Raw genomic sequence first — 19,443 nt, forward strand, 5'->3', positions numbered from 1 at the left:
TCTATTGCCCCTGATGAGGAAAGCCTTCACCACAATTTGCTTGGTGGAGTTTATTGGTTAAGTTTATTTTGAATAATGAAATAACATTTCCTTATTAAAAAATAAATTTCCAAGAGAAACAATCATTGCGGCTTCTCATTCTCCATCAGAAGAGAGAAACTGATGGGACATGCAAAGTGGGAGATCTTAATGAATATTAATTGGCAAAGGGCTTGCTGAGAATCTCTACTTGTGACTAAACATTATGGACTACAGAAAGATCTGGAATATAGAAAAGAACAGAGCTGAAAACCCACTACCATCAGAAGTATTGTGAGTAGCATCCCTTTTAATTCCAACTTTGCCACATTGGTCATCAAAAGTAGGGAATTCCGTCAGAATTGCACTTTTTCAGAAATTATGAAAGTGCATAATCCATGGATAGATGTGCTTTTTGGCAATCTCTGACACATCAAATTTTGTTTTCTATATATATCTTTTTACTTCATTCAGATTAGAGCAGTTTATCCCAATCTGTCACCCTTAATGTTTTTCAGGACTGCAAACTACAGAATTCCCAGTTAGGTTCTAATGGGAATTGCAGTTCTAGCATAACTGAGGGCATCAAACTTGAGAAGATTGAACTAAAATGACACTGTATAAACAAAACTGGTTTTAAAGTCAGTATGCAAAAGTGAACATACAATATTTTTCTTTTTCTTTTGTCTTTATGTATTACTTTTCAGCCATTACTTAAATAATCTTCAAAGTTTATTTCATATTAATCATCCTAACATTTTTAAAAAAACCTATTGAAACTTATATAGGAACTAATATGTGTGTATGCGTATGTTTGTGTGTGTGTGTGTGTGTATACACACACACACACATACATATACATATGGCTTTAGACATACATTGTTATATGTATAACTTAGCAACTTCTAAAATTGACATAATAGAATCCAACTTCACCTATTCACATTTCTAATTTTAGTTCAGATTTTGAAACAAGATCAGCATCTTTCTAGATTGCAAAAGGGTGCTTCAAAAGAAGAAATGTAAGTCAAACACATTTAAAATGATTCTGAAAACAATTATAAAAATAAGTGTCAACTCTTTAAAATAAAATTACAATTACAAAACATTTAGGAGCTCTATATTCAAATCTCCTTTAGTGATTTAAAATATCCCCTCCACATTTTTGCAGCAGTTTTGAATTTATTTCATCATAATATCTTATAATAAAAATAACTTGACATGTATATCCTAAACCTTCCACGTCTATATGTAATATGTTTTTGTTAGTCATATAGTATAATACTTGTCACTCCTAAATGAAAGGCTGGCCATTCTCAACATTCAATATCCGATTATCTGATCAACCAGTAATTGTTTCTCATTCTTATTTTTGCTGACTTTTCTCCAGAGTTTCTTAAATATGTCCTATTTCACATCAGTAATAAATATTCAATATTGTTGCATGAGCCTATTGCACCTGTAACAATACATATGTTTCACAGCAGCAATTTTATTACAACTAAATATCGGAATTTATTATGCTTACTTGAGTGTTCAATGAGATGTGGGAGTTTTTTCAGAATGAATAGTGGAGTAATAACTGATAAAATGTATGCTGAGTTTGGGGAAAAGATTGTTGGGAAACTGCCAGGTAGGCTGGAAGGAGAGATCAAGCAAGGGCCTAGCTTAGAGTCCTTGTACAGCCACAAGAGGCATAAGCTTGATCTCCACCCAAGTTTCATGAAGCTTTGGTCATTCCCAGCAGAAGGGTGTCTAAGGAAAATCTTGTAATATAGGTAGAAATCAATAAAGTTGTTTTCTTCAGCTATTTATGAGTGGTTCTGGTTGCTTCGGCCTGACAAGGATAAACAGAAGTTGAATAGGAGGAGAAGGATCAGTAAGTGCTGATAAAACATCATGTTGTAACCTCTATATTATCCATGTCTAGCTTTTCCCACATCTTGGGCATCCTAAGATAATACCACCCAGATGTGTGGGGTTTCAATCCCATTCCAACCCAACCCAACCAGAGACATCAGATTTGAGGCATAATATATTTGACTAATGCCGCTGTATTACAGCCCTGTTTTCAAAAGAGCCCTAGAAACTATTATGGGTATATTATTTAATATACCCAACCATGCACTTGCATTATCAAAAACAAACTAGGGAATTCTTGTAGTAGTGACATCAGGAGAAACTATGGCAAGGTGAAGTTGGGGGATCCTAATTGTGCATAAAGTGATACAGTTCTGGGAAATGTGAACAAGACCTTTACTTTTCAGTCTAGTTGACACAGAAGCCCCTTTCAATATAAAAAAAGTTTGCAATGGGAACAATGCCTTTACTTTCCTATACGTCTCCCAAGGCAAAGCACCAGGTTCCTACTCTTTTGTGAAATAATTACATTATTCTGTAAAATGTTACATTGGATGCCATCTGATCTGATCGTTTTTCAAAAGAGAAGTTTACATAAGATGCCGACTGATTTTTCCCCCTTCAGCTTGACCTCAACTAGAAATAAAATAATTATTCCCATAGAGAATGCCAGTCTACTGCACTTGACACTTCCATTTTCAACACAGATGTCAAAGCAAATAAAGTAGAGGCAATTCCATAGATGTTCCAGATATCCATACAGCAGAAGTCACAAGGTATGAGTCTTTTTTTCCCTTTTTTATCCAGATCAAAGGCAAAAGGACAACAAGGCATTTAAGCTGTGATGAGCAAAACCGAGTATCTGCTGATAAAACAGATCAGGTTGTTAAGGCCTTTGTCTATGCAGAGTTATAATAATGCAGAAGCCTGGTTGAATAGAAATTGGGGGGAAAGAGAACAGAAGGGAAGAAGAGATATATGTCAGTAAAGTCACAACGTCAATACTGTGTATACAGAGGAAGAGATGCACACAGCTTGCCCTTTGAAAGCTTCTCCGTATCTTTGTATTTAATACTGCCAGAGTTAATAACACATTGTAATGGAGTTTAGTTGCAACGGAAACATTCATTCACACACTTCATACAAGGAAGTGCTAGGAGTTTCTACCCTAGAATATCCAGGTAGACTGGAGAGGCCTTGGCCAAGTTCTGAAGGAGAGAGTAGATTTCTTTGATATTGAGTCTCATATGAGGCTCCCGCTGCCAGCACCCAAGCATCAGGTCATATACTTCCTTTGGGCAGGTACGAGGTCGCTGTAGGACGCGGCCCTGAGTAATACACTCAATTACCTGAAGAAAGGACAAGAAGAGAGCCTGTTGATTTGTTTCTTTTGTTGGCAATACATCATTGGCCAATACATACAAAGATAATCTCCCAACATGTTTGTCTAACACTTTTGTACTCTTATTCCTATTTATTTACTTTTAAAAATACCATTTTTTATTTGCACCAGAAATACCCAATAATGACAGAAAGGCAAGGCAAGGCATAAAAAAAATAAATAAAGTCATTCCATTTCATTGATACATTTGGAAAAATGACCTACACTGGTACACAAGGAAGATCTTTCAATATTTCTCTCCTCCTTTTCTTATAATAGTAATTTATTAAACTTATATGCAGCCCAACTCCCAGGGACTCTGGGAAGTTTAAAATAAGAGCTTATAGCTTTTGAATATTTTGATTTTGAGGTTAGGATGTGTTAAGATATTTAAATTTAGTAGCTGGAATAATGAGGTTGGAAAATGATTCAGAACACACAGTTATAGTTGATTGGTTGGAGAGTGCTGGCTCCTGCATGAGGCAATCGGCACTGTGATTGGTTGCTTGGGTTGGAGGAGGGATTTTCCTTTCCCCCCCGCCTTTTCCTTCTGTGTGCTCTGTGATTTACCTCATGATGCTCCTGTTTGCCTGACTATCTTATTTATAGTAAATATAGATGTTAAACATATTTATTTATATAAAACTAGAAGTTTGTGTCAGCATCTCTGACTTCATTTGGACACCTACTGCACAATTCCCTGACAGGATGCTGGCAGCACTGCCGCAGCACAACCTACTCTTGGCTGAACAACTTGGAGGTTGCTGTCAATCCCTTCCTCATCCCTGCAATCTCTGACTTAAAATTAATGCAGGAAAAATTAATTTCCAAATTTTCTTACAGTGAAACCCTTGAAGATATCCTGTGGAAACTACTGTAGATTGGTTTCATGTCCTCTGAAGAGCTTGCTATCGTTATATTTTCATCCTATTTTGACAAAGATGAAGCAGCTGCCAACATTTTGATATTTCCTCATTTTAGCCTATGAACAAATGGTGTTTCAAGGAAAGTTTCAAAGGAGATTGACTCAAGGTGGTTTCTTCTCAGTTTGCAAAATCAAATTAAATCTCTTCAAATCTCCAGTATGAACTGCGTTTTGATTGGCTTTATATAGGGCTTTTGGACTGGCATTGATGCCTGGCACTGATCTTCTTTTTAAGGTTCCACTATAGTTTAGGGACGTGGTGGCTCAGTGGCTAAGACACTGAGCTTGTCAATCAAAAGGTTGGCAGTTCAGCGGTTTGAATCCCTAGTGCCGCGTAACGGGATGAGCTCCTGTTACTTGTCCCAGCTTCTGCCAACCTAGCAGTTTGAAAGCACGTAAAAAATGAAAGTAGAAAAATAGGGACCACTTTTGATGGGAAGGTAACAGCGTTCCGTGCGCCTTTGGCGTTTAGTCATGCCGGCCACATGACCATGGAGATGTCTTTGGACAGCACTGTCTCTTTGGCTTTGAAACGGAAATGAGCACTGCCCCCTAGAGTCAGGAATGACTAGCACATATGTGCGAAGGGAACCTTTACCTTTACCTTACAGAATGGTAACATAGGACAATATCCACATACCTCATTGTTTGAGAGCTGATACCACGGCTGTTTGCCATAGGTAAAGATTTCCCAGAGAACAACGCCAAGGCTCCAGACATCACTTTCCGTGGTGAACTTTCTATACATGATGCTTTCAGGTGGCATCCAACGAATAGGTAACATAGTATGGCCACCAACCTGGTGAAAAAGAAAGAAATTTAAGAGTCTGGGGGAGTAACGAAATACCCAAAGTGGCATGATATTTTATTATTTGGATATGACATATTATGTGCAATGATTACAAGTTCAACTACAGTTATCAAGCATTTTCTTCCAGCTGTGTGCACCATATTATTATATTTAGAGAATTCTGCTGCTGTACTAGAACTGATCTCCATGTGGAAAATACCGTGGGGGAAATTTAAAAGAATCAAAAAGTATTTTCTGTCACAAGTTACTATTGATTTCTAACCTCCCTACACACCCCCCCCAAAAGAAGAGTCAGCTGCCCTTCTTGTTTTATGTTCTCCAGGGAACATGAGGTACAGTGAAAATTGATATTTTTCAGATAATCCCTTCTTCCTGACCAGAATACATGGAATACAATAAACAACCAAAGGTGGACATTGCATTTGCCTAAATGTCAGATTTTGGCAGGAAGCTGGGTAATTAGGAATAGGTTTTCTTTTTTCAAGGCCCGAATATGTGAATGTCTTGTAGCAATTCTAAACCACAATAAAACTCCTATCTTGACCTGCAAAAACTGATTCTGAAACAGCAACAGCAGTACATACTAGTCCGGGGAGGAGAAGCAAACACGCATTTTATTTATGGCTTGCTTTCTCACATTTACTTGTGCTGGATTATAACAATTACATAATCCTATAGTGTAAGTGAGTCAGTTTAGTGTAGCGATGAAGGCATCAGCTTAGAAACCAGGAGACTGTGAGTTCTAGTCCTGCCTCACTCTCTCTCTAGTCACTCTCTCTCAGCCATAAGAAGCAGGCAATGGCAAACCACTTCCAAACACTTCCACTTCCAAACAACCTTGCCATGAAAACTGCAGGGAGTTATCCAGGTAATCGCCAGAAGTCAACTTAGACTCAAAGTCATAAACCATAAACAAATAAACAAACAAATAATAGTCGAAGGATTGATAAGCTTCTCAAGAAGCTGGAAAGCCACTTGTTGGTGATCCTATAATTCTAGGTTTCCTGAACTAAGCAGCATCACATACTGTACATGCATGCATATACCATAAACAAAGCTAAGTTACTGAGTCACAGTGCTCAGCATCCAACATCTCATAAACGGGCTTCCATCATTTGCTGCTACTGTATTTGTAATAGCTTCGAAAGGGCTTAGCCTTTACTTTACACATCTGGGATCTATGTGTGAAGCACTCCTGGTGTTCTCTGTTACTCTAGAGATTTGTTTTGGTTTCTAGAGCACATTACAAGCTGCTTATCATGGGCTGTCAGAGCCAGGATGTGTAAAAAAAATCCCTTAACCGAATCAATATGATCTATGGCTACATATGAAAAGGAGAGCATTAATAATGTATTGTCAGCATGCATACCAGACATAAACACAGATTTCACTTCTGACCTTTGCTCTAAGAAGAGCTGGGATGGCAAACAGCTTTTTCATTTACTTGGTGGTTGCATTCACTTTATTAGAAAGTTTTTTTTAAAAAAAAATTAAACTCACAGAAATATGTGGTTGCACACAAGGAGCATAGGGCAAGTGTCATTAGAACATTATTAGTTGTTAGAGGCTTGGGGCTCATTAAATATTCAGTGGCTTTTAAATCTGTTCATCATGTTGCATCTATAGCTGCAAACCATTCAATGGGTTTTATGGCACAGTCTTTAAAAAATTAATGAAAATGGCTACTGTAAAACGTATTTTTTTCTTTTATTGAGATTTCTCTAGGATTTATGTTTTTCCCCTGCCGTAAGAAATGTAAAAGCCTACAAGTCAGTGAAGCAATATTCCTTCTTATTAACCTGTTTTATTAGATAATGTAGCTCAATAACAGAAATAAATGTAAAAACATCATGTGACTGTTAAGATTATATATACCTAACAATGGGTGGGATGGTGAGAAAAAAATAATTATATTAAAAATATTTAATAGCAATAACACATATATACTGCTTTACAGCCCTCTCTAAGCGGTTTACAGAGTCAGCCTATTGCCCCCAACAATCTGGGTTCTCATTTTACCCACCTCAGAAGGATGGAAAGCTAAGTCAACCTTGAGCCTGGTGAGATTTGAACTGCCAAATTGCAGGCAGCCGGCAGTCAGCAGAAGTAGCCTGCAGTACTGCACTCTAATAACTGCACCACTGCGGCTCATAATGATTAATTAACCAACTTAGCCAACTTAATATCAGAATTATTTTTATTTCTGTACCTTTCATTCCTGTGAAATGACTTGCTGAAGATGAACCTTCTATCCTTATGGCAAAACAAAAATTAAGAGCTCCCCGAGTTTAAAACCTAATTGCAAATTATAACCCTTGTGCGATTCTTATGCTTTCATCTCTAGCTGGCTTTGGTCTCAAGTCTGGATGTTGTGACATTTCACAAAGATTGAGGCTAACTATATACAAAGTATGGATTCGGTTAGGCCCATCTCATCAAGGGCTTGCAGAGGAATTAAAGGTAGAAAGAAACATAGGGGAGATGCTGGCATAACAATCACCTGCCTCACTCAGTTGGCAAGAAATTTGTAAAGGACCAACAGGGACTGGGCTGTCCCAAGGTGCTTTTTTCCAAAAGGTAATTGGACTGAACTGAAGAAGCTTCTTGGATGAGAAGTGAAGTATTTTCAAAGAAAAAAACCAAGAAAGTCCAGTTGCCTTCTGGAAAAATACACCTCTGGGGCAACCATGACCTGGATGAGTGGGAATCAATAGACAGGAATTGAGCTGTTTATTCCACCCCCCACCCCCACCCCCATCTACATAGACAAGCAAAAGCCAATGGTGGGACCTCTGGTTGGAGATGGCAAGAGTAGACAGGATCATATCACTACGATCATTGCACTGTTCCTTTCTTCCACCATTCTCATGCTAATCGGTGGGACTCCTACACTCCTTAAACATGCATCTTTCAGCCTGTTGTAAGGCACCCTCATATTGCAAAAAAAGGGGCTACCTGTTTATAATATAAACCCCTTCTCCCTGCTTACGATTTCATTCATGCTCACTTTAGGGCCACGGTGACAATAAACACTGCCTGCTTTTGTGGGGTGCATAAGAAAGACAACGAGGAGAGCGTTGCTGCATGCTAATTGACACATTTTAATGACTGCCTTCTCTTACTCTCTCTTTGCCCACCCCCTTCTCTAAATTGCTGCTTTGAAGCATGTGCGACTCGCAACCATGGAAACCAAGTCTCTAAATGCACAAAACCCACCACATCAACCTTTGGAGCACACTGCTGGTGAATTTCCAAAAGATACAATAGCTGGGGAGATGGCCACGAGGAGAGTGATTGCCTTTACAGGCATGGCACTATAATCTTGACAGATTTATTTTCTAGAGGATAAAAGCTTGCACATGCATTCTACTAATAAACACTATTTAGCACTGAATGTAGTATGTAGCATCCTAGCAACCATGCTTGTACACCAATAAATTACAATACAAAAACCCCCATCAGAGTTCAAAAGCAGCAGCTAACTTGCCTCCTGTTCCTATACCATGGTAGCAAAATCCCTCTCCCTTTGCCTTCTTTTTCTTTTTTATCTTTTTGAGTTAGTCTTGAAATGACATCAAACGTCAGGTGCAGACATGACAAAACATTGATATCCCAGTAATGCTACTCCTTGAATTGTGGAACTTTTATTTGGTACTTTTGGTGTTGAATGCTAGCATGAAGTATCCAAGGCTTATTTTAATTCATTGATAGCTTATATTCTGATGTTTTAAAGGTCAGGTTACTTAAAAGTACTTCCTACACTTTCATTTACTTCTCTTTTTCTGTATGTAGCAATTTCCTTATAAATGGAGCTCTGAAGTCATAAAATTGCAGAATTAGAATGGACCTTGGAAGTACACCCTCCTGTTCAGTATAGGATCTGAAGCTATTATTTTTTAAACAGTAGAGCAAAATTGACAAAGTTTATCAGTGAAAAGTAAATATAGATTTAATCCAACAGTTAAACATAACATTTGTGCACAGTCAGTGCAATATTATTTTTATAAATCTGTTTCCTCTTTGAAAACATTTCTTCAAGAAACCATAATCCAGTTCCCACAGATATTTAAGTCTCTTTCCCACCATTGTCTCTTGCTGTTTTTCTAGACTTCCTCCACAGTTTCTCCTGTTCTCTTTGAAAGACATTTTTAGAACCTGTTTTTAGAACCTGTAAGAGAATCCTTCTTCTGTTCCAACATAACTTTCATCAGTAACTAAATTCTGCCTCAGTATTTCACATCTTTGTAAAATATGATCAAGCTTTGTGAGTATATATTTAATGCCAGGAAAGGGAAGTATTGACAGCCTTTATATACATTGTAATGTTAAGGGAACCTGTTGACTATATAGGTTATTTAATCAGAGTTAATTATTACTCATTAATAAATTGATTGTTTGCCTACATTTTCCTTCCTTTCTATCTAGCTATGTTACCTCAGATTTATACAAAGAAATGGGAAATAAAAAGATGTTCCAGATAGGTGGTGGCAGCAAAATCAAGAGATTTTTTTAGAGATGTCCCTGGGTTATGAACCAGAGATTCATAAAAGAAGGCAGAATTTTGAACCTTAATCCGATATGCTGCTTAATTCAGAAAATTCAAAATTATAGAATTGCCAGCAAATGTCTTTCTAGCTTCTTCTTGAAAAACCCGTCAATTCTTTGACTACAGGGTTATGTAATTGCTATAATTGAGGAAGGAAGGAAGGAAGGAAGGAAGGAAGGAAGGAAGGAAGGAAGGAAGGAAAGAAGGAAGGAAGGAAGGAAGGAAGGAAGGAAGGAAGGAAGGAAGGAAGGAAGGAAGGAAGGAAAATGTCCTCCATATCAGAGAGAGTATATGACTCATGTTCAGGTGTAAACTTTAATTTTATCTACGAGGAAACAGTACATCTGTTATCTAAAAGATTAACAAAACTGGATCATTCACCCCCACCCACCATCAACACAAACAGGTGAGATTCCTTATAGATCTTGGAACCAGCCTTTGACAATGTGGGTAGGGAAGGATACATTTTTTAAAAAGGGAGAAAAATCCACACTGAAGCATGTTGTTTCAGTAGACAAGGCAATGACAAAATAATGTTCTGGAAAACCTGGGCAAACTGTAATGAGCAAGAAGAAGCCTGGAAAAGTTTTCATTTCAGTGGAATCTCATATTATAGCTCCTCAGGGATAAGTCAACTTTAATCTTTAAATAACTTTCCTCTTAATAACTGTAATTTAACCTGCTCATACTCAGCAGTCTTCAGATTCCTTTAAGGCTCTGGGATGCTGCTTCACAGAAGGCAAGGAGCATCTCTATGTAATTAAAATTACATCTGCAGAATAACTGTTCATTGAGCTTTCAAATCTTGGTGCCAAAAACAATGTTTATAATTGTGAGGGCAGCCCCTTGAAAACCATGAGACTGGAAAATAAATCTCACAGTATACAGTAATAATAAAATTACAGCCCCCACAACTGCCCCGAGAATTAAGAGGGGTCACATCTAGGATTCTCTTTTCCCTTGCTGATCTTGTACTATGCTACATTTTCTTTTTCTTTCACCCAGATAGAGAATGTCTATCTTTGTGTGTCTATATGCTTGTATTTATATAGTGTGTTGCATTTATATATTCTGTGTGTGTTTGTGTGTATTCCATAAATCCCATAGCATAAGGTGAGAATTTGGCTGAAATCAGAACAACAAACCTTCTGTTATCTACCTGTATAATACTTAATATGAGGACTACCAACAAATGTAAAATGAGCTCCTTAATCCTTGAGCGGCTGATTGATAGTACTTCACATCACCAGGATTTCTACCTCCCAACCTCTCATAAATCATTGAAATCAAGCTCTATTCTTGATATACTGATCAGAACACACTGAGTATTGTCCTATCTATGTGCCTGAGCGTTTACTGCTTAAAGGGAATACTATAAGCTTCCAGTCAACCAACAAAACAGCAATAGCAATAGCACTTAGACTTATATACTGCTTCACAGTGTTTTACAGCCCTCTCTAAGCAGTTTACAGAGTCAGCATATTGCTCCCAACAATCTGGGTCCTCATTTTACTGACCTCGGAAAATTGGAAGGCTAGTCAACCTTGAACCTGGTGAAATTCGAACTGCCAAATGAATAATATGAAGAAAGCCTGTCCTCTGAGCTACTAATCATGAAGAAACAGAAATATAAAGTAAATAAAATAATTAGTCCTTCAAACTCTTCCATATTTTTTCTTTACTTTTCTGGTGATTTTTAAAAAATTCTAAGGTGTTGCTGTGAAAAGACACAATGCAGAGAAAATTAGATTGTAAAAAATATCAACTAGTCCACTGAACTCTTCTCTCAAAGTGTCCATTCACTATGGCACCAATTCATGATTGTATTAAAGGATTCTTGGGACTTGTAAGAATGACATGATGATTACATGCTACCAATTTGCTAACTAAATGTTTTCCCCAACCATTATGACCACAATTGCGTATAAACAGAAGTGGAGAAGGAGGAATAAAGGAAGATTCTAATCAATGTAAATGCAAAGAGAAATGCAATAGAGCACTGAGGGGAAAATCCTCACTGTATCTACTGTGTAATCACTGATATGTCCCTGGCAACATGAAGCTCAAAAGAGACATGCATTATCACAGTCTCCAATAGGAAAATGGGCTCATAACATAGGCTGCAAAACAACAGCTTTCTAAAAATATTAGAATTTAAAGGAAAATTAGGCTCAGAATGACATAGCTACAAGTCCCAATTGACTGGAGAAGAATAAGAAAAAAAATTAAATTCAACATCTCAAAAAGAAAAGAATAGATGCATTTGTGATCAATCCTAAAATATTTCAGAACATCAATCTGGAACTACCTTGAAAATTCCTTCTTGCTTTCATAGTCATTCTTATTTATAGATTTACCATAAACTCAACATTTGATATAGATGATTAGATAGATAGATAGATAGATAGAGAGAGAGAGAGAGAGAGAGAGAGAGAGAGAGAGAGAGAGAGAGAGAGAGAGAGAGAGGTAGAGTATGCTGTGTTTATATTATCTCACATCTGCCCCATCCAACTACCGACCCATCAGTCTTCTTAATATAATTTCAAAAATGTATACGAAACATCTCCTAAATAAAATAGAGGACTGGTGCTTGGATAAGGAAATTCTGGCAAATGAGCAGGCAGGTTTTAGATCAGGTAGGTCTACCATAGACAATTGTTTTGTCCTTTCCCACTTAATTAATAAATACAAGACCCAGGGGAAAAAGCTGTATACCGCCTTTATTGACCTTACTGCTGCTTTTGATTCTATAGATAGGAACCACTTGTGGAGGAAACTACAAGTTATGGGGATGGACCCCAGACTTATTTTGTTGATCAGGATTCTCTATACTAATACAGCAATTAGAGTCAGATATGCAGCAAATGGGGCCTCAACAAACAGCATACCGACAACTAGAGAAGTGAGGCAGGGCTGCCTGCTGGGCCCTACTCTTTTTAACCTTTATATAAATGATATCCCAGTGCAGCTGGATGATCTTCTGACGCACAGCCCCCAAATAGGCTCTAGATTTATTAACGTATTAATGTATGCCGATGACTTAGTGTTGTTTTCTAGAACCCAAATAGGAATGAGGAGACTTCTTGACAAGCTCACATGTTACTGTACTGCAAACCACTTGACTATAAATGTAGCTAAATCAAAAGTTTTAGTCTTTGGCAATAAGAATAAAAAGCACAATTGGCAGATTAATGACACAAAAATTGAGCAAGTTACCCAATATACTTATCTTGGAATTGTTTTTTCCAGTGCAGGAGGTTGGATTCCGCACCATCAATACCTTTCTCAAAAGGTCAGAGCAGGAGCAAGTCTTGTATCCAAATTAAGTAAATGAATCCAACCAACCTCCATTTAACCGCTTCGTAAAGTCTTTCAGGCTAAACTTGTTCCGATCATGCTCTATGGTGCTGAAATTTGGGGTCTTACAGAGGCCCCCATATTAGAGAGAACTCAAAATAATTTGTTAAGGAGGATGCTTGGGGTAAACAATTCCACTTCAGCTGCAGCCGTCAGAGCTGAATTGGGACATTTCTCACTGTACACCTATACAATCACTAGGGCGGTAGCCTACTGGCTAAAAATGACCCAGATGGATGCCAGCAGACTCCCTAAAATATGTCTAGAGAAACAGCAGATTTCAAATCCTCAAAGGTATTCCTGGCTAACCCGGCTGTCAGAAATATTGAACCGATATGGCGTAGGGTTCCCGTTGTGTGACACACTGAACCAAGTTAAACAATGGATTAAAGATATACATGGGCAAATGGACATGGCAACCCTTTCAACTAATCATTCCCTTAAACTGCTGACAGCAGTTAAAACAACTTTCACTCTGGAAAAGTATTTAAATTTAGAAATGCCATTAGTGGAGAGACAGTTATTTGTTAAGTTTAGATTCGAACTTCTAGATACCAACGTTAAATTCGGCCGTTATTGGAAAATCCCGTATGACAAAAGAATATGCATATGTGGGGTAAACGTCGTGGAGGACATGGCGCATATAATATTCAAATGTAGTCTCTATCAAGAAGTAAGAAAACAATATCTGTCCCCAATTATAAATAAATTTCCCCACTGGAATATAAGCCAAAAATTAGCATTTCTGTTGAGGGCTGACTCTCCTCCCCTGGTAAGAGCGATCACTCGATACCTTAAAAGAATGATGGCAAAACGAGCCAGTTATATCAAAAATTTTTTTATCGATTGTAAGGAAGATGAGCTCAGTTAGAGAGGAGCTATCCTATTTGGGTTATCTAGTCTTGGCAACTTAGCTATTGAAATTTGATATTGTAAAATTTTAATGTCATCTATCATATATTTTTAGATTGCTATTTTTGTAACTGTTTTATCTTTTTCCCTTTTTCTTTTCTGTTTTGTTTGAAAAGGCCTTCGGGCTATTCAATAAACTATACTATACTATATTATCTCACATATCTCTTCATTTTGTTTACTTCCTAATTCACAAGGTGATCTTAGCGACGGGACCACATTTTACGTGTCAGTGTATGCATAATTTAGGGAAGCTTCAGAACTCAGAAACCTTTAGCAATATATGGATTTGTAGTGGGGCCAAGTGAAGAGAAAATGGTTCCTTCAAGAGGATGTATCTGAGAAGGCTAATGTGAGTTTTACAACCTGAGATCAAAAGGAAGTTGCCCATTTGTCTTTCCCAAAGACCCTCCCAAATTCCCAATGTATTATAATTTTAAATATTTAATACAGAAGGAGTAATATCATCATTCCATGCATTTTTTAAATCCCTGCCTCACTTTCATTTTGGACTGCAGCAACTGTAGCATACCAAAAAAATATAAGGCCATCCCCCAAAGGTGTTTTTTTCAAAAAGCAACTGGACTTCCCCCTCCCTTCCTCTGAAAATGTTTCACTTCTCATTGAAGTTTCTTCAATTCTGGATGAGAAGTGAAACATTTTCAAGGGAGGGGGAAAAAAACGAAAGAAAGTCCAGTTGCCTTTTGAAAAAAGCACCTTTAGGACAACCATGATCTGGTGATGGAGAAGCTCCATAGACATTATGCCAAGTAAGGCCCTTGTCCATGGGTCCAGCTAGACTTGGAAGAAATAATTTTACATATACGGGGTAAATGGGAAATGGTTTGTAGAAAGATGCTGACTCATTTCCCTAGATCTTCTTTGCCAGCTCAAAATGGTTTCCTTAACATACAGTGCTTTCACTATAGTTCCCCCTTTAAAATATGCATTTAGAAGATCAGAGGTGGAAGTAGGGTAGCTTGGATCTGAGATGGAAAATGGGAAAAGGAAGCCCTTCAAAATCAAATTATCTTTGCCCTTATTCTCTACCACAAAATACCACAGGTTTCCCAGATATACCCATCTGGACACCATTTTCTTTCTCTAAAACTGATTCTCACTGGTCTGCTGGCAGCCTGCAGAGCTGGCAGCAGAGTTGGACAGTGAGGAGGCTGGGGAGGAACATGGGCCACTCCTGAAGTCTGGGGAAGGCTCGGACGAGGGCTCTGCGTCAGAGGCAGAGAAAAGGCCATCTGGGAGGTATGTGCTGCCTCCGGAGCCTCCAGAGTCGGACCTCAGAGAGGCAGAGGAACAGAGGGAGTCTGTTCCCAGTGCACACATCTGCAGAGCTGTCAGAAGGCAAGAACAGTTAAAACAAAAGGGATGACTTGGGGGTAAGGCTTGGAGATGATTGGCCCCTCCCATAAGACTTAAAAGAGGAGCAAAGGCACTTGGGCCTTTACAGGAAGCAACGTTGTTAATTCTGTGTAGTTTAAAATCTGAAGCTCTGTTTGATTCTGGACTCTGTGTGGCTTTGCCAATTATGTCTTTGGCAGCGTGACAAGGGAGATAAAGGTGGGTGATTATCAGCCATATCCCAAAGGACTCTTTACAACTATTTGGGACTCATCTCTGAATGGACAGACTTCACAGCTGTTGCAATAAAAGAGGTTTTTGGGACTACTCGTGTGTTTTACTGACTGAGGAAGCCTAGATCAGAACACATCTTCCAAACAAACCTTTAAAAAAGATGCTCCCAGAAATACTTTTTATTCGTGCAAAGGCAGCATCTGCTTTCCTATCATATTTTAAGGAGACCTCTGAATATTGTTTGAGGGACTTTATTGCTATGATGTGGCGGAAAATCCATTTTTTAACATTAGCTAGTTTCCTGTTGTACATCTTTACATCACTCAGTGGTTTTCTTTCCTCCTCTGCCTCTTCAGCTAGAAAACTCTGTCCTATGAGTAGTTCTTAGGGGTTGCCTGAGGCTTAAGTATCAGCTTACGCAAGATCTGAAGTATATCTCCTTATTGGCTTTTTAGAAAATGTTGAAGATGGGTCTCATCCAGGAAGTATGGGTTGCTAATTGTGGTGTTGAGTCACTTTGTAGAGTTGAGTTTTCTTTTGCTGATTTTATTTGTTTTGTGTTTTGCTAATGTGGTGTTTGGGGATTTAAGGGAAAGCTGTTTTATATGTATTTTATGTTTTTGACTTTGATAAAGCATCTTGAATCAATATGATTGGGCACTATATATATAATTGTCAATTAATAATGATACTTGTCTTAAGAAATGCATCTTTCCTAATCAGTTTTAATTCAGGACAAATAACATAAATCAGCTGAAACTATCAGAAATCCTTGTTTGAAAACCCAAATGTTTTCAGAATGAAAAGAACAGGAAAGAAAATGTATATTGAATATTGAGTATACTGAAAATATATACTGAATACTGAAAATGTATATTAATAATTTTGACAAAAATAAAGGCAACAACATTTGCAAAAGAAATGAAAAAAGAGTTTTAATTTTTTAATGAAAAATAGTTAAAAAAATCTGATTGGCAGAGATTCTTGTTTTAAATCTCAACGCAAAACAAGCTTTCTAACTTGAAAAATCTCTTCCTTCATATGAAAAGCGGCAAGCAACCATACTCTAAGTTGCTTCATCTTACATGATTATGTATATATGCAGTACATACATATACATATGCATATACATATACATATACATACACACACACACACACACACACACACACACACACACACACACACACAAAAACATACTTATGGATGACTTTAAAAGGACTTGAATTGTGAATGAGATGGTTCTCAGGAATCTACCAAATGCTCTTCCCCATTATATATATTCTGTGTATATATTCTCTGAGAAAAAAACAGAATATCATTATGCAATGGAAAAATAAAAGAAAAGCATCTTTTTGATCGGATCCAGCATTTGAATCACACAAGCAATAATATGCTTTCTGTATTCAGATACTTTTCTCCTACTTTTCAAAGCAAAAGGCCTTCAAAAGAATTTGTATTCAATATGAAGAACAAGATGAGCATTATTTAAAAATAGGAATTCTATAACCAAGACAGTTAATGGGATTCCCCAAATAGAAAAATCTTCAGTGTGTATATGTTCAAATTATGAGTGAATTTAACAATTGCAAAGTCACTAGTGAGGTCTTGTCAAATTGGAGATTATTTTATTTTATTTTATTTTATTTTATTTTATTTTTTAATTAATTAAAAATATATGCTGCCCATTTCATGATGAAGCAAGTCTGGGCAGCTTAGAACATCATAAAATAAGAATATAAAACAATTTGAGCACTAAAAACATTAAGAAAACATGGAACATTAAAAGTTAAAACATTAAAATTAACAACAAACTAGATAAAAAGGACCAATAGGTAAACAGGATGGAGGTGGGATAACTATGTCTCTTGTGCCAATCTCACAATTTAGCATTCATAAAATACATCACAATATTCATACAACATAGCTATTGCTGGGCAGGAACTACTGTAGTTTGGTTCAAATATTTAGCACATAAAAGGTAAATCCATTGATAGCACTATGATACCTTACTCCACATTGATTATTTCCTACAAACAAATATAGACGTTAATGCATTGACTGTTACAACCAGAAACACACAATATCATAGATCTCTTTCCTATCAAATTCTACCTTATTGTTCAAAACTCTTCAGTATAACCTTTGACTCTGAATCTTATACCTTACAATAACAAGCCAAACACATGACAGGAACACAATCCCAGACTGTGAATAGAATTTAAGATTAACAATAACAACAACAATAATAAAAATGGCAAATTACTTTGGTAATTCTGTCAGAAAATTTCATTATTGCAGTCAAAATGAGCCTATCTTGATCTAATGGTTTCTTTACTGTCAGACACAAGAAACCAGAAATAGGAGTAGAGTTCAAAGCACTAAAAGTTTATTTCATGCTACCTATACACAAGAATCTGATCTACTAACAGTCAAGCCAAATTGGTGCTAGATAAGGATCAACTCGCGGCCGCGCGGGTGGTTATGGGAGCGACGTGGTGCTCCCATGTGACTCCCCTCCTGCGCGAGCTGCACTGGCTCCTGGTGGTCTTCCGGGTGTGCTTCAAGGTTTTGGTTACCACCTTTAGAGCGCTCCATGGCTTAGGACCGGGGTATCTACGACACCGCCTTCTGCCACCAGTAGCCTCTCACCAACCAGTACGCTCCCATAGAGAGGGGCTCCTCAGGGTGCCATCGGACAAACAGTGTCAACTGGTGGCCCCCAGGGGGAGAGCCTTCTCTGTGGGGGCACCCGCCATCTGGAACGAGCTCCCCCCGGAGATACGGAGGATCCCGGATCTGCGCGCTTTCCGCCGTGCCATCAAAACATTTCTATTCCAGCAGGCCGGCCTGGCCTAACCTCTCTTTTAAATTGTTTTTAAAATTTTTAAATTTTTTTTTTAAATTTTAAATTTGTCTTATGAATTTGGGGTGTTTTAAATTTCATTTTCCGGGCCAATTATTTAATTGTATTTTAATGATTTTTTAACATTTGTATTATATGTATTTTATTTGGCTGTTCACCGCCCTGAGTCCTTCGGGAGTAGGGCGGTATACAAATGCAATAAATAAATAAATAAATTCAATCCATGGGGTACTGGACATAGGTCTCTTGTGGGAATGTAACAATGTAACAACTGTAAATTGCCCTTGGTTTCTGCCTGGTCGTCTACTATATTTACCTTAGTTAACAACATATATCATTAATTGTATCACATCATCTTAATTATATCTCATTTTTCTCCACATTCTTCCCTATGACAATTAGGAACAGATAGTGATGTTTCAGGACCCAGAGGGTCACACGTGTCAATCAGTAGTGCTATAAAAGGTAAGGTGAAGGTTCCCCTTGCACAAATGTTAGTCATTCCTGACTCTAGGGGGCAGTGCTCATCTCTGTTTCAAAGCCGAAGAGCCAGCACTGTCCGAAGACATCTCTGTGGTCATGTGGCCGGCATGACTAAATGCCAAAGGCGCACGGAACACTGTTACCTTCCCACCAAAGGTGGTCCCTATTTTTCTACTTGCATTTTTTATGTGCTTTCGAACTGCTAGGTTGGCAGAAGCTGGGACAAGTAACAGGACCTCACCCTGTTACGCTGCGCTAGAGATTCAAACCGCTGAACTGCCAACCTTTCGATCAACAAGCTCAGTGTCTTAGCCACTGAGCCACCAAGTCCCTCAGTAGCGCTATAGACTCAGGCAAACAAGTAAACAACAATTCTACTCTGATGGAGCCAAATAGCTTTTAAGAATTCCATGCAAGGGTCCATTTCATCCTCATTCACATTTTCTAGTCTTGTAAAAAGCATTGTGCTAAAATTGGTTCGAATACTTAGCTGGACCAATCAGGACCCGATCCAACTGAGACAATTTTTTTTCTCACCTCCCCCCTTTATTTGCTACCAGAGACATCCATGCAATCTGGCAAATAATTTTTGATTCACAAATCATTTTTAAGTAGGCTTACTCTGGGGCAAATGAATTAAGGATTGCATATTTTAAAAATCCCATTGAAAGGAGGCTAAAAATAAAGCCAGCTG

The 19,443-nt window shown here is 37.8% G+C and overlaps 1 protein-coding gene across 16 annotated transcripts in view; it reads right to left on the reverse strand.

The window, feature by feature from the left end:
• Positions 1-732: 732 nt before the first annotated feature.
• NTRK2 (neurotrophic receptor tyrosine kinase 2) overlaps positions 733-19,443 on the reverse strand; it is a 208,126-nt gene continuing 189,415 nt past the window's right edge. For all 16 annotated transcript variants that reach the window (XM_034410144.3, XM_034410142.3, XM_087886078.1 and 13 more), the window contains 2 exons: positions 4,825-4,983; positions 733-3,227 (listed from right to left, as the gene is read on the reverse strand). In XM_034410144.3, coding sequence (XP_034266035.1) covers positions 3,042-3,227; positions 4,825-4,983 — 345 coding nt within the window. In that variant the 3' untranslated portion in view covers positions 733-3,041. The remainder of the gene's footprint in view (positions 3,228-4,824; positions 4,984-19,443) is intronic.

Source organism: Pantherophis guttatus, chromosome 2 (genome assembly GCF_059756535.1).
Source record: "Pantherophis guttatus breed Tessera chromosome 2, ASM5975653v1, whole genome shotgun sequence".
In the NCBI taxonomy this organism is placed as follows: domain Eukaryota; kingdom Metazoa; phylum Chordata; class Lepidosauria; order Squamata; family Colubridae; genus Pantherophis; species Pantherophis guttatus.